This window comes from Aptenodytes patagonicus, chromosome 7 (genome assembly GCF_965638725.1).
Source record: "Aptenodytes patagonicus chromosome 7, bAptPat1.pri.cur, whole genome shotgun sequence".
Lineage (NCBI taxonomy): Eukaryota > Metazoa > Chordata > Aves > Sphenisciformes > Spheniscidae > Aptenodytes > Aptenodytes patagonicus.
The window spans coordinates 26,463,896-26,480,233 of NC_134955.1; the positions used below are offsets into that span (position 1 = coordinate 26,463,896).

The 16,338-nt window shown below is 43.3% G+C and overlaps 1 protein-coding gene across 1 annotated transcript in view; it reads left to right on the plus strand.

The window, feature by feature from the left end:
- Nucleotides 1-6,231: 6,231 nt before the first annotated feature.
- The window catches only part of EXT2 (exostosin glycosyltransferase 2), an 81,315-nt gene continuing 71,208 nt past the window's right edge, over nt 6,232-16,338 (plus strand). Inside the window, exons 1-4 of the mRNA XM_076344410.1 lie at nt 6,232-6,322; nt 8,363-8,922; nt 9,088-9,177; nt 14,222-14,338. Coding sequence (XP_076200525.1) covers nt 8,387-8,922; nt 9,088-9,177; nt 14,222-14,338 — 743 coding nt within the window. The 5' untranslated portion in view covers nt 6,232-6,322; nt 8,363-8,386. The remainder of the gene's footprint in view (nt 6,323-8,362; nt 8,923-9,087; nt 9,178-14,221; nt 14,339-16,338) is intronic.

The window sequence follows — 16,338 nt, forward strand, 5'->3', positions numbered from 1 at the left end:
ACTCCTAATGTTCTTTTCTTTTGGTGTTCTGGTCACTCCTATGGTTGGAGTATGTTAATATACAACAGTAACAACTAATATAATATGTTTTTCACCCATAGATGTTTACTGCTCAGAAAGCGGGTTTATTGTACTGTCTGTGTGTGGAAGCAGCTAGTAAAGCACACCTCTCTGTAGCAAAGAGGGTGTAATACACTTTCAAAATCCTCACAGCTGATATAATATGGCCCATGGTCACTTCCATCTGAGCTTGCTGTAACTCAAAATAACAGGACAGACACACACTTTGTTGCATGGAGTATTTTCCATGTTTTTTCAGGTTTAACACCTGCCTGAGGAGCTCTCCGCTGAGGAATGTTAGCTTGGTCACAGAAACTCAAAATATAACTGGAAATGAGGCTAGAGAGAAGTGTGATGTTATGAGTCTGCCATTGGAATAAACAACATTTGTTTTGACTGTACAAACCCCATAAATTTTGAAAATGGCCTTTACTGGTTGAAAAGAATTGGTAAACATTTAGAAAGTCCTCTGTATATGTATACAGAAGTTAAATAGACTCTTACTTGCTGTAAGAATACCCTGACAGAAAAAACACAGGCTCTGCCTGTACAAATTGATTGTTCCTTCTGCTACCTCCATGTTAGATGTTCTTTCTGCTCACTATTTCTCATCATTATTATTAATGGTCTTTTTTTTTTTCTGTGTGGCAAATCTCTACAGAAAAAAAAAAAAAAGAGAAATGATTAAGGGCTGTCTCCCCCCGCATTTCTTTCTTTTACCAGTTTGTCAAACAATAGGCAAACAGAGCAGTACCTGAAATGATGAAGCCGGTCAGATCTATATTTTTTAAAATTGCTGCATTTCATCTAAAATAAGAAATGCCATCAAGATGAGTATAACACTGTGCCCTCATTGCTTGTGTCCATTGTAATTAAACAAGATGATAAAATCCACTTTGCATACAATTTTTGTGTTCAGGTTATCATTCATTTGAGTGCAGAGAGGATCCTAGATGGTTTCATGGTCCTTGCCATGTTCCAGTCTCCCTCTCTCTCCCCCCCCGCCCCCTCTCTACTCCAGAGGCATGTTCAGCGTTTTTAGGTTAGAGGTGGGAATTTCCTGTACAGCAGTGCTCTCTGTCACAGAAACTTCCCTAACATACATTTCAGGTCTACTCTTGATGTGTCCATGTTTGTGGGAGGGGAGGATCTGTCAATCTCCAAATTATTAACCTGTGTTACATTGCAGTTAAGCAAACAGCATAAGTGGGGCCCATTCTAGATAAATATTTATGAAGGATCATGCATGCTTAAGGAACGGATCTGTGAAGATGAGTTTTCCCTTACAGAAATTGAATAGATCCCAAGCAAAATATCTGTAAGGGAAAATATTCACTAATAACTTAATAGTTCTCTACCTTAGCTGAAGAAGGGCAGCTGCTCAAATGTACTGTATGACAGTTTTTTTCCTAAATAAATGCTAATACCTTAATTGTTGTCTTTCTCTATTAGAATGCATCCAACAGAGCGTACAGCTGGGCCGACTGCTGTGTGCTCCCCCCACCCCCATAACCACCCAGTTTCTTCAACCTGCCTTGGGGTCAAATTATCATTTATATTGACAATTTCTCTGCAGTCCTCCTCCAGTTACGTGGTTACAGAATCCCTCTGTTTCTCTCATGCTGCTGGCAGAGCGGTGATTTCATTTCATCAGAGAGATGGTGGCACACAAGGGCTGGATAAAAAACTTTCTCATGGAGGAAGCTACATGAATCACACTTCCCGAAAATTTCTGCATCTAAAATATCAGGCGTGCAACAGAGTAAAGCCGCTTTTGCACTTTTAATTGCATATGCAGCTATTTTTGTAAGATTGGCTGACCTAACAGGGGATTGTTTTGGTTCTTTCTGAAGCAATTCAGACAGTATCATCAAGAACAGGGCAAGGTAACCTGCAAGGATATATGTACAAAAAGATGTGTATTTCATCTGAGAAAATCAGAGTGGCAAGATACACTCATTCTTCATTCCAATTAATGCTTTATGTATTACCGACTTACATAAAACACTGGCAACTGACCGATGACAAGATCCTAGATTATCTGCAGCTGACAAATGTACTGAAGAGCCTGAGATGGTTATAAATACTCTACTTTTTGTCCTCAGTTTGCCAGGATTGGTTATTTTTAGCAAATAGCCAGTCGACCTTATCAAAATGAAGAATCAAAAATAGTCTGGAAAAACACTGCAAGGAAAGGCTATTTTTAGCTCTCTGCCTATTCCCTGCTGCTATCCAGCAAGGTCTGATGGCACAGCTTATGCACGAGCGCTTAGTTATTCTAGGCGAGCGCTTGTCATGACCTGTTCTTTCCCTGAATACCTCACTGCAGAAAGCATTCAATTGATTAAAGATTAATGCATCTGCAAACCGTGACAGCTGAAAGCTTTATGGAGGGGGAAACGTACACTGATAGAGCGTTCCTATCTGCATGTTTCTGCCACATTATAGTTTCTTTCAAGGGAACACTTGCCTGACTGAATCTCCTCATGTCTCTCATCCTTCAGTGGGAGCTATAGCAGCAGACCTCCAAAGTATATTTACATTTCTTTCTCCTTTCAATTCAGGAAGGCGGTAGAGGACGTAGAGTTACAGACATCAGGCAGATCACTGTATTGACCAGCGCCATCAGTCACAAACCAGCAGCACTGGAGGTGTACGATGGACTGGCTCAAGAGAGAAAACCATGCAATTGGCTGCTAGATACGGTTTATTGATCAGACTAATTATAGGCTCAACTGATACAAATGAGGGTATCATTTGGTTGTAAGACATAAACCAAAAGAGTGAACCAAGGCAATGACCTGGCTGTTACAATATCCTGCTTTCTCTTGTACTAGAAACTCTTTCATTTAGTCCAGTACCTTATATATTGGTAGTAGACATTAACAAATTTTTCAGAAGAAAAAATTGAGCTATGATTTTTTAGTTATGCTATGCCATAGGTTGAAAATAAGGCGGAAAAGCTGTCCCCAAGCCCTTAGTTTTCCCCTTCATATTTGCCTTTTAAAATTACCTCCTTCTATTATAAAGGTGTTTTCAGAATGTGCTGCTTCCAGCACTGACTGCGTAAAGTGCATCTTAATCTCACGTGCAGCTGCTTTACGTGTGTGGAGACACAGTAGCAGAAGGCTCTCTCTGCATTTCTTTCTCTTCTGTATACTGATCATCCCAGCAGAAAATACATGGTGCTGTATGCAACAGCAGGCAAATGTATGGTGTGATGGTAAAGCCCTTAAAAACAAATTCCCAGACGACCCCCAAAGAGTCATATAAGGCAGGACATAAAAGAGCAAAGCAAAGAGAGGTAAAATATCTGACTTCTCTTGTGCATTTATAAAAATTGATAGCTGTTATCCAGATGCTGATGAATATTTTTACAAGCTATAAATGGCAACCTGGAGTCTAAAAATAGATGCTGCGCTGCAGACTTGTCTGGCTTAGCTACACCACTAGAATATAAACAGGCTCCCTGATGTGGTTTCAGAGAAATTTCTATCAAAACAGACTACATCCTCCATTTCTCATTGCTATTTTGAAATAAAATAGCTGATGCTGCTTGCATTTCTTTAATTCTAGCTTTTAATAAAATTGCACTGCTTTCCAAATTTTCCTACAGGGATGAAACGATCATCAAGCCTCCGTGAATATTTCAGCTACAATCGATTCGATGCACTTTCTTCTCCCTGGCAGAGCAGGGAGGCAGAGGAAGCGCCTGTGGGCACTGCATGGGCTGGCGCAGGCTGCGTTCGGCGGCCCCCCGGCCGCACGTGGACCAGCCAGCGTCCCCGTCACGCGACAGGGCTGTGGACCCCCCTCCCCGGCTCAGTCACATCCAGGCACAGCTCACGCTGACGAGTCCCATGGCTGCAGAGATCCAGCGCTCATCCCAGCAGCCCCAGCATATGAATGGTGCCCCTTCTGATTCACAAAATTGGGCACAGTCCATTCACCCCCTAGGAGAGTTCCTGCCTCTGATTTATGAACGGGGCAGCTCGCAGCAATTTCAAGCTGATGGGTTAAAACCAGAAACATTATGTGCTCTAACAAACCCTAGTAACTTGCGCTAGGGAGGAGGAAAAAGCCACTACCAGTGCTCAGAAAGGATGCTTTAAGATCTATGAGTCCTTTCTGTTGTTGGCTTTGAACGTCATGGACAGGATGAAGAAGGTAGCAGTGAGTCTGAGGAGAATGCTACATCACCTGCTATGCAACGTGTGTGAGAAGAGGTTGAGAGAAAGAAGAGAAAGCACTGCAGTGACAGCATTTCTCCTTTCTTGTGGGAGTACTGAGCTGTCTCTGTGCATGCATGTGGATGGCTTTGCAGAAAGCGTTTTTCCCAAGGGCAGGCGAAGTGAAAGAGAACTAACCCATTGCTGACAGTCAAGACTGCTTAAGGACACTGTACTCTGTGTGTGTGTGTGTGTGGGGGGGGGGGAGAATCAGTTTAGAGGTTTAGAGCACAGACAGGTACAAACCCCCCATCCTTTCACAAACACACATTATAGGACAGTACACCATCACCTCACCATTGTACACAAGATACAAATATATAAAAATGGATACAAGAAAAAGTGAAGAAGGGAATAATACATTTCAGGCCAGCAAAAGCTGACACTGTGAGATACATGTGGTAAGAGTCTTTTAAACAACCAAGGATTACAGGGTAGGACCAGAGCTGGCCTGCCTTGTATCCCAGGCAGCAGAGAGCAGGTAGCAGGCTGGAGATGCTTCTGGCTCAGAAATCAGGCGACTGAAGGGGCTGCAGCAGGAGGAGTTAGCATGGCAGGACATCGCTGAGCTCTGGTAGCTCTATGGCTGTTGCAATGTTCCCTGGAGACCTGCAGCTTTACAAAACAGAGGACTTGCTCCTCAAAGAGTCCGTATCTGTCCTCAGACTGACAGGAGAGCCAGTAAACAGGTGAGAACTGTTTACAGGTGGGAGGTGTAAAGTCGTCCTTGTTTCCACCTCAGTGGCACTGAACATGGTCAGGGTCTGCTGGTATCAGCCCAGAGAGCAGAGAAAGGTAAAGAACATCGGTGCCACATGCAGGGACACTACGCTGCTGCTGCTGCAACATCTCCACTGCACCGTTGCAGTGTGTGTGGTTCAGCTGCAGCATCTTACTGACTTATTTTTTTTTGCAAAGGGTCAGTTTGCCTACAGACCAAATCAGCTCCCGTTTTTGGGAATGAAACCAGTGTCTGTGATGCCTGCACAGCTGGAGTTTTGTGCAACAAATTTGTCCTGCTCTGTCTTCTGTCAGGAGAGAGGTTGGTTCAAGCTACTCCTGAGAAGGGTTTGGGAAAGGTGTGGGTTTGGTTTTTTTCTCACTTAAGTAGTCTGATCCAAAACGTTGTAAAGTGACACATGGCCCAAAAGTCCTCGGTCAAGGAGAAAGCCCAAAATAGTTTTGGAAAGGCGCACAGAACTGGAAGAAAGTGAGCCAGGAATGCAAATGTATGGAAAACCAGGGTGGTGGCGGCTCATCGGTACAAATTTTGTGCACCCAGATGAACACTAATATTGTCCCAGTACCCTTTCTGACTGGAGAAGTGTCCCGTCAGCGGGGAGAGGCCTTCCCAAATCCTGCAGCCAGGCTTCCGTCACCGGGGTGGGGCTATAGCTGGCGCAGCGTTGGAAGGAAAGTCACCAACAGTCAAGAAAGCTCCCCAAAATATAAAGCAGGCTTCAGAAGGGAGCCACGGCGGGGAGCCTGCACGGCGTGGCGGGGTTGTACATGGGTGCAGCGGCCACGGCTGCTGAGGCAGGAACACGAGGCAGGGGAGGAGGAGCCGGCACGGCCTTCGCCTGGAAATGTTTGACAATACTGGTTTTCTTCCCCTAAAAAAGGGCTAAAGTCACAGGTAAATTCAAAAGGGTGTGAAACGCCTGCACCCGCCGGCTGTCGGCAGGGCCTCGGCGGCTGAGCAGCACACGGCGGCCTTGGCCGGCCCCGCGCCGCAGGCCTCACCGCCGCCTCCTCGGGCCGCGACCACCCCCCCCTCCCCCCCGCAGCTCCGCCCTCCCGCCGCGGGGTGGCGCCCGTCGCGGTGGCGCGGCCGGACCGCGACGCTCTTCGGCCGCGGCTGGGTGGTGGCGCCGGCGGCTCGCGCGCGTGCGCACGCCGCCCCTGCCAGGCCGGGAGGCGGCGGCGGCGGCGGGGATCGGGCGGCGGCTGCGGCTGCCGGGCGAGCCCCGCTCCGTGGGGTCGCCAGCGAGCTGGCGGCGCGGGCGGTGGGGCCCGAGCGACTGCGGGCGGAGGTGAGTCTGGGCGGCAGGCGGCGAGGGGCGCGGCCCACCCTGGCCCGGCGCCGTGTGGGGAGGCCGGGCCGGGCTGGGCTGTCGCGGGCGTTGCCGGCAGCTCCGGCCGTGCCGCCGCTCCGGCGGGCCGTGTCTTCTGCCCCTTGTCCGCGGCGGTTCCGTCCGCTGGGCTGCCGCGGGCGGGCAAGGAAAGCAGGAGGTGGGGGAGCGGCGGCGGGGCGGAGGGCCTGGCTCCTGCCGGTCGTGTTCCGGGCAGCGCGGCACCCGGGTCAGCCTGGGCCCTCCCGAGGCTGTGGCGTCCCTCGAAAGGCGCCTGTTACCGCGTCTGAGACATCCCGTAATTTTTTTGCTACCTCTGGCTGCTGTGTCTTATTCCTGTTCCTTCTAACACTCCAGATGCTAGTAGACCTTGTTTTGTGCCTGCAGGTTGCCCAAGTGGATCGTGTGCTGTGTAAAAGTGATTAAACGATTGCGTGGATGGAGAGTTACAGTTTATTGACTTTTTTTCCCCCCAGGCTTAGGTCTAGACAGCTTCGCTGAGTGACTCAAATGCTTGCTGCAAATGTGTAAACTTTGTCATAATGCAAGTGGTTCTGGTGGTATATCAGTAGGAGGAATAACATGGTTAACAGAAGCATATGGGAAGTTTTTAGTTATAAAACTGGTAGGAATGTAGCATTCTGGCATCTGTCCTGATAACAGCATCATGCATGTGTTGTCTTGTACAGTAGGCTTTAAAAGCTGCCTCCACAATCAGAATGTGAATGTAAATTGATGAGAGCAACTGTTAAAAGTGGAATATTTATTAGCGTCTGAGATAATTTTTGTGCTGCTGTGTGTAAGTGCAGTCACTTCATGTGTTAGCCACCCCACTTGCTAATAAACATAACCGAATTTGTAATAAAGACCATTTAATGCCTTATTGATACTTCTTTTATTCATATTTGTTGTCTGCTGTACAGTTGACTGTCAGACTTCTTTCTTGCTCACAAAGCAAGAAACCATCCTGTTTGTCCAGAAGCAAAACACATAGTTATACCATCCACATTCTTCTTCGGGAGAAACATGCTTACTACATTTAAAAAGCTTCCACTGTGGAGAGTTCAGGTTGGATTTATTTATTACGGAAGCTTTAGTTGAAAACCTAAACAGGTTTTTGCAGGCAAGAAGTAGCTGATTCTTCAGTCTGTAGTTAATATAAATTGACTTTTGCTGGAGCCACAATTCTGTGTGTAAAAACTTGTAAGAAACATCAAAGATGACAGTAGTTGTGTGACTCTGTGATACTTTATATTGCATCATGTTTTTCACTACAAGTGTTATTCAGACTACAGTGAACTATTATTTAAATAATAGTTCTTTTCTTAAATAAGCTTTTCTTAATGTGTCTGCAGTGGCAGCTCGTAGAACACTTTCTTGCCCCAAAAGGCATATTGACAAAGATGACAAATTAATTTCTTTTTCTTGCCAGAAGTAGTTTAGCATCATTCTAGTTGGATATGATGGAGTTCCTCTAAAATTCAGTTTGAAAGTACCTTTACATTAGAAGCAGTATCATGATTCTAAGTTCTGTGCGATGCCCCGTTATAAGCCCTTTGTGGGGTATCCAGGTTGTTTCTCTTCACTTGTAGATGAGTGTTTTATTTTTTATTAGTATTCGCTATGAATACACTTAGACGTAGATGGAGTGGCACCTACGAGGACTCACTACTAATGTAGTGTCTGAGATTTTTTCCTCCCCTCGCTGCCCAAGCCACGTCCTTTTCTGACTTGTGGTTGTACTTGTGGTTGTTAACTGGCCAACATCATTCCATTACAGCCAGGCCCAGCAGATCAGCCTCATGTTGTCCTTGCCAAGTGGCAGTCCCAGCTGGCATCTTACGTTCTGGTGGGACACATGAGCATCTGAAGAAATTTTCCTGTAATCTGCTGAGGCAAAGAACCTGTCTTGAAAGGGTTAACTGGATGTTTCTCTGCATTATGATAACTATGTATCTCTTCCAGAGTTCATCCTAAAATCTCTCTCTCTCTGTTTTGTAGAGACAAGAGATAATTGATTCCATTATGTGTGCGTCGGCCAAATATAACACTCGGGGTCCAGCCCTCATCCCAAGGATGAAAACCAAGCATCGCATCTACTACATCACTCTCTTTTCCATAGTTCTGCTTGGCCTGATTGCCACAGGAATGTTCCAGTTCTGGCCTCACTCCATTGAGTCATCCAGTGACTGGACCGTTGAAAAACGCAGTGTCCATGATGTGCCTGTGGTCAAGCTTCCTGCTGATAGCCCCATTCCTGAGCGGGGAGACCTCAGCTGCAGGATGCACACCTGCTTCGATGTCTATCGATGTGGCTTCAATCCCAAAAACAAAATCAAGGTATACATCTACTCACTGAAAAAGTATGTGGATGAATACGGGACGTCGGTGAGCAACACCATTTCCAGGGAATACAATGAGCTGTTAACTGCCATCTCTGACAGTGAATTCTACACTGACGATGTCAACCGGGCCTGCCTTTTTGTGCCATCCATAGATGTCCTCAATCAGAATGCACTCCGTATCAAGGAGACAGCTCAGGCTTTGGCACAGTTATCCAGGTACTTACTGAAACTTCAGTGTGTGAATTTAAAGAACACAAAGTGGAAAAAACTAAGGTTAATGCAGGAGGGGAGGATGCTGTGAGTTAATGCCGGAGCTAGGCTTTACCATCCGTTTGTAGAGAACACCTTTCTAACTGTTGTCTGTTTCTTCTTTTGCCTTAGGTGGGATCGAGGCACAAATCACTTGCTCTTCAATATGCTTCCTGGAGGGCCACCAGATTATAACACTGCCCTAGATGTTCCTAGAGATAGGTATGTGTTTTGCTGTGTTTGAATGCACAGATCTGGGTTTAAATGCCATCGAAGAAGCAACAAGCTCAGAAGTGCAGCTGATAGCAAAGGACGTACTCCTTAACCTTTACAGAGCTGGAATATGACTTCCTCTCTCCTCAAAAAAGGGAAGTAGAGAACTCCCTGTCTTGTATAGGACGTGTGTTTGCTCCTGAAATCTGACAGTTTAGCGCCATCCTTAATTTTATACGGGATGTGGCTGACAGCACTTGCTTTTAACTGTTGGGCTTGCTGTAAGGATGGAGAATCTTGAGGTTAGACCTGTATCTTGTGTGTTACTGAACCTGAACACTTTACAGAATGTCCCATTTGATGCAAATTAGAAGTTCAAAGATGATTGTAGCTGCAACTTTCTGATAGGTCAGGTGCTTCAAGGGTATTTTAAAGCAGCTGCTCTACTTGACAAAGCTATGGTGAATTTCAGTAATTTTTGTTATCTTAACAATTACATTGTATTAGTAATTGGACAAATGCTCTTAGTTATTCTCTGGCAAGTGTGTTTTGAAGATATTCTCCAGAAGCTTAAAAGGTGTGAATCCTGAGCTCAATTTTCACTTGCAGAATAGTTTACTTTTGGAAGAGGAAAGGAGTTTGTAAGGCAAGGAAAATTGGAATAAGAGTGAGACAAATGCATTTAGCTTAGATACTGTTACTGAATACATTTCTACTAGATTAGCCTGTATGTGCTTAGTTCTGCTGAGTTAGGTCCCATGTAACCAGTCCCTCTCTTGAAGGTCAAGGTTAACTTTCTTCTGCCAAATGTCAACAAAATCTTGCCTGATCTTTGCTAAGATGATTTTGTATGGAGTATATCTTGATTTCTTTGCACCAAAGATGATTTAAAACATCCTTCAATGCCAGAACAGAACATGTTTTTTCTGGACATGTTCAAAGAGTAAGTTTACTTACTTTGAACGAAGAGTTCAAAGAGTAAGTTTACTCATTGTAATTACATCACTGACTGTGAAGTAAGGCTTTAGTTTTTTACTTCTCTGTATGAAATGTTATATGCGTGTGGGTTAGCCTGAAGAGGGCAGCCCAGCATCATTCTTACATAACCAGATCTGTTAATCTGTTAGTAAATACTTGTATTTGTTATGTTAAGATTTATAATTCTTAAGGGGAGTTTTCATTTGACGATGCTCTATTTAATGGAATGGACTGCTCTGGGACTGTGTTTGTGGATGCATGTGTCTATTGAAGAAGTAGATTTATTAATTGAATACAGTAGATTTCTTACACTGCACAACTTTTTTTTTTTTTTTACTTTTTTGTGTCAAATGTCCATTTATATTTGGCCTTATAGCTTGGCTTAGTATGCAGGAAATGCGTTATTTTGGTAGGTGTTCGTTCTAAGTGCTTGTCATGCTAACATGGAAAGCCGAGTAATTTGAATAAAAAAAATCAAATCTTTTTTGGCATACGGCTGTTGTCGTAGGTTGCCAAACTGACTCGCCCTGCAGCTGTACGATCACTAGCTGTAATACATAAGAGGGGCAATAACAGAGCTTGGGACGGAGAAAAGGTGGAAACTCCTTTTTGTAGGCAGCCAACAGTTAGACTGTATTCAGTGTAGTACAGAACCTGTACTATACAGGTCACAGGTATGAAGACAAGGGGTCTGTGAAAAAGTCAGTAGTGTGGACCCAGTCCTGGAAGGGCCTGAGTGGTGCAGTATGAGGTTACGGTATGATTTTGGAAACCTCTGGAGATCTTAGTTCGTGTCTAACGGAACAAGAGACCTGTGTGTGTTTTCTTAATTTGAGAATGTCCACACATGTTACAGAATGGGTAGTTAACAAAGTGTGAAGGACAGTTGTTTGTAGCATCACAGGGTGAGAGGCTACAGGCCAAAATAAAGGTATGTTGGAAGAGTTCAGTTGGTTTTGAATGACTGGTTTGAACTGTACCCGTACAACTCCAGAAAGACTGGATTTGTGGGATTTTGTGGATAGCTCATGAAATACACAGGTAATATTTGTGAAGTTTGCACAGGGAGTGTGGCCTGCCTTCTCTGTTCGGCACGCATCAGAGATCATACATAGTTGAACGGTAGTGGATCATGAGGTTTGACAGAGTAGTGTTCTGTTGATTTGCTGCAGAATATTAATCCAGGTAAAATAAGACCTTATACAGAAAGGGGAATTCAGTTATATGATATTTTTACATCTGGAACTGTCTTTAGCTAAGTTACCACACTAAGGGTTTGTTTGTTTAATAAATCTTTAAATCCAGTTTCCAAAGACAGTGTAAAAGTGCTTTATTCCATGATTTCAAAGATGGAAGTCTGCCTTGTGGGCATGGAGGCTGTGTTGCTGGTATCAGCTGCCATAACATTTGTAATCTCCTGCCATAAAACTTAAAAATAAACTCTTTATTATTTGTTCATAAGTGCTATTGAATTTGGTACAATAATGAGGATGAAAGGATTTCTTTTGCAAAGCTACTTTGTAGCTGTAGAATTGAATGTATGAATTAAGATACTTTTTCGTTCTGCTTCAATTGATGAATTGGGTTTCAGTGACTTGTGAAGTTTGGCAGAAAGCTGCTGCTGATGGCAGCCGGGCAGAAACATTTAGAGTACAGACCAGTTGGGGCAGTTCCTGGAGAGAAAGAAGGATCAATATCTGAAAAATTGCTCAGGAACAGGCTCATTCCTCACTGATCAGTGCAATTTAAAGATTATTTGTCTTGAGTACATTAGGAGTTAATATCTCTACTCCCTTACTGCACTGTACAATGAAAATCTGAGTGGAGTTATTTAACTGCTGTTGGTTCCCTGTGGGTTTATTTAGGTAAAAGTCTGCATGACACACCTGCTTTCTCAAGGCTGATGAGGTGCTGTCATGTTTTCACCAGATCCAATTAACAATCTGGTTGTAGTTTCCCAATTAGGGAGGGTTAAAAAAAGAGGAGGGGGATGTGAAGTGCAAGAACAGCAACACCCAAGCCAATTTTTTCTCCCTGCTTGTAACTGAGTTAATATGGATAAGACATGGAACATGCAGCCTCAAGGGTGAGACCTAGTCATAGCAGCATTGTACATGTCACCAAAGGGGGGGGGGGCATTGGAAAGGAATTAAAAATAATCACTTGATTTGGAACATAAACCCTCACTCAGCACGTACTTGATTTATCATCCTGTTCTTGAGTTGATTTCTGCTCCTACCATAGTTTGTGTTCTGAGTGAAGAGTAATAAAGGGCAAATTGTTTTGATTTTGTAATTATCATTAAGATGAAATGCATCTCTAATCCAGAGCCTGGGATTTTCAAAGAGCTTCTTAAACGACACTTAGGACTGCTTGCTTGACTACTTGGGTGAAGTCACATTTATGGCAAAGTGTGATCATGGTGGTTGAACACTGAACAACTTTGCTGCAGGTCAGAGCAGGAAGTGAAGTATCCTGTGGGACGTCTGACGGGGGTTAGAACAGGCAGAACATACTGGTGTTTATCCGGGGTGTCATGTTCTGATGGGAAAAAATGATAAGTCTTGGATGATAATTGTTGTATAACAGCTGTGGAAAAACTGCTTCTCCAAACACCATATTAAGGATTTCATTCAGTGATATCTGAAAACAAGAATATCAGGTAATGGATTGTCAGTGCCTCTTCCAGTCTCACCTTGACTTTTTGTTCTGATGTGTCTGTTCTGATTACTGATGAGACACGTGCCTGCTCCAGTCTGAACTGTGATGGTATGCAAGCTTGTGATAATAAGGCTTTTGGCTGTAATCATAGCTGCTACAATGGGTACAGCTCCTCAAGATCCTTTCTGTAGTGCCTAGTGTAGCGGTGTATTTGTGTTCTGCTTCTTTCCACAGAGAAGGAGAGAAACTGGAATTGGAGAAATCTTTTTCTCCAGACTACTTTGTATGGTATCCCTGGGGCAATTTAAAGTATAGCACACCCTGGTGTTTGGTGACAAAGAACTGAAAGTTTGGCCAGCTGCTTGAGAAGTCTTACTAAAGAAGCTGAATCTGAGCTTCTTTTGGAAACAGGATGATGTGTTCACGGTGCCACCTGGTCACTGGAGATGAAATGACAACTGAAAAGCTGATGTCCTCTACTAGCATATTTCAAAGAAGCCTGCTTTGGGATAGGAGATAGTAACAAGCCGTTTTCTTCTGGCACTGTGAATGATGCATTGCTTTCTTCTGTACACATTGTTCTCTTCTGTTTCTTAAAGGTCTTCTGTGTGGCAAAGGTTGTCCCATCTAGGAAAAGCCACAGACAATCAGGGCCATCCTGTTGCGAGGTTGAATTCCATCTGAATTTATCAATCTTTGATGATTCCCATGCTCTCTAGCACATAGTGTCCCAAGCAGCCTCTAATGTTGGAAGTTCGTTTCAGAACATAGGGAGTTCTTGCTGTCATGTTTTCTGTTTATAGCAATTTTTGTGTAATACAAAAATGAAATAAATTTCACTAGTTTGTGTGATCACTTTGAAAATACAGTTGCAAATAACTCAATTTTATTTTCCAGACTGAGAGGTCCAGAGTCACTGTAAGCTGCCAAAATACTATGTTATGGTACCTGGACTTGTATCGGAAATATAGCTTGTCTCTAACACTTCGAGAGCTGTGCTATACCCTATTTCAGTGCAGGCATCGAGGAATATGTTAACTAATATAAATAATTAAGAATGTATTTCTTTAAATTAAAATTTACTTAGGACATGTAAGCTTGTAAAAATGCAGAATTATCATAATGACTGCAATAGATTAAATTTCCCTATATTAATGCAAAAATGGCCCATTCCTCAGTGTTCATACGCAATCGTAAGCACTCCATTGATGACTAGATCCAATCTGGCAGTAAGCCCAGTTCATGAAAACTAAAGTGAACTGAAAAACTGTATGAAAAATGCCACTGACAAAAGCTGAGGGAAAAATCAGAGCATGCATCTTCTTGATGTTCTGGTAATGACAATCAGTGAATCGGGCTCCAGGTTTGAATGGTATACATACTCTGTTTAAAGTTGCTTTCTTGTATTTTTCAGAGCTCTGCTGGCTGGTGGAGGCTTTTCCACATGGACTTACCGGCAAGGCTACGATGTCAGTATTCCTGTTTACAGCCCGTTGTCGGGGGAAGTGGATCTGCCAGAAAGAGGACCGGGGTAAAGCAATTCCCATGAATTGCGCAAAGTATATTCAATATCATGTTTAATATTGATGCTGTTAAAATATAAATATAGCTACTAACTTGTTGGTGGGCTTGAGCAATTTTGTAAGAGTTGCTTTTAATAGCTCTTGCTATTAAAATATATGATGGTTCCAATGCTAATGACCTTGGCTCATCTGCCAATGTGTGGTTTAGCTATGAACTGAGGATTTTTTGGGAATGATTCTGTTTTTCCCGCTCCAGAAACTGAACTGTGAAATATGACAGCATGACAGTGTTTCTAGTAGAGTTAGATTCAATATTTCCAGTGAGCTGACAAGATATTTCAGATATAAGTAAAAGTAGTTGTTAATATGTTTGGTTCCTTTAAAGTGTAAGTAAAGCAGGGCAGTAATAGATTCCCTAATAAATGATCGCTTCAGACAATTTATTTTAGGATACTTAAAAGCAAAGTAATGGCAAAAGATAGCTATTGCAATGATAAAAGTGTGCTATACCTCCATTGTGACTTTTAAAGAGATAGAAGGGATCATGGCGATCAACACGAGTGCCTCAGGTAGTATCAGCCAGTGCAAACTTTGAATGAGTAACAGGAGAATAGGAGCGAGGATGTGATCTTTACCCTCTGTATGTCTTACGGATACATTCTTTGTAAATCAGTTTAGATGTTTTTGTGGTTCTGAAGTCCTTTCAAAATGACATTGAGAGTTTGGAACAGGAGAAGCCAGTAAATACAGCTCTGAAGGGAAGAAGTTCTTGCAGAATGAATCTTAAGGAGGTTAGTGTGGTTAGCTCATGGAAAAGAAGAATGAGAGGTGATTTGATTATGGGAATAGTTACATCCAGAGATTAGAATACTGATTTTATTTTTTTCTTTTTTAAAGTAATGGAGTAAGGCATAAACACAAACAACCCCCCTGACCTTGTAGTTGGAAGTAAAGCAAGACAAGTGGGAAATAAAGCACTAATTTTAACAGGGAATGTAATTAGCCATTAAAATGAGCTACCCTGGAAAGTGGTGGTTTCTCTAATCCATTCATGTCTTCAGAACAAGAGTAGGTAGAAATCTGGAAGACATGTTTTAATTCATTATGGAAGACTGCTCTTTTAATATTTCATAAGCCTCTTAATTAGACAGCTGAAAACGTTTCACTGTAGCAAGGTCTTACCCCTGTTACGGTTTAAAAGGTGGGCAGACTGAGGCAATGGGGGTAAATGATGTGTCCACTGATGGTGAAGATCAAGTTTAGAAATGCAGAAACTTTAGGTCCTTCTTTCTGACAGCAACCTGTAGAGAATATGAATTATTAACGTTGAGAACTGATGGAAAGGGTGCTGCCACTATCGGACACAAAAAGGTATTGTACTTTGGCTTCAATTGTCTTCTCCTCTGGTAAGGGCAATGCTCTTACTTGGAGCAGCCCAGAGCAACAGCCAGATACCACAGTCAGTTACAGGACAAACTTGTGCAGCAGTGGTTTGCTTTGCTCACACCCTGCTTGTGATGCTCCTGGACCAGGCCAGTGTAGGAGCATCTGGTTGCATCCCAATTGATTCTTCATAGATCTCAAGTATTATTACAGTCTGACACAGAGTGAAAGCGCGCTTTGTATTTCTATCTGGAAAGCATGAACGTGATGATAGGCTTCAGCGTGTATAGAACCAATTGTAAAGAGAGATGCAGTCGTGTTGTCCATGTCTGTGTAGTCAGCTAAATGCTATGTCTGGTTTTAGGTCAGATAAGAGAAACTCTTATGTGGGAGCCGATGCAATGCATGAGTCTGTGTTCAGTGAAGGTGTTGGAGCTTCCATGTTCTCAAAGTTTGTTGGTTTGGAGTTTTTTTTGTGAGGAACAGACTGTAGTCTCCGGAGTACCATCTAGTGGCCAGTTGGCGTTACTAATTGAAACGCATTCACGGGTTCGACTGCTTTATGCAGGAGGAGTGTGACAAGGGAACGATGCTCAGAATTCAGGCTTGCTTGGGATAAATTATT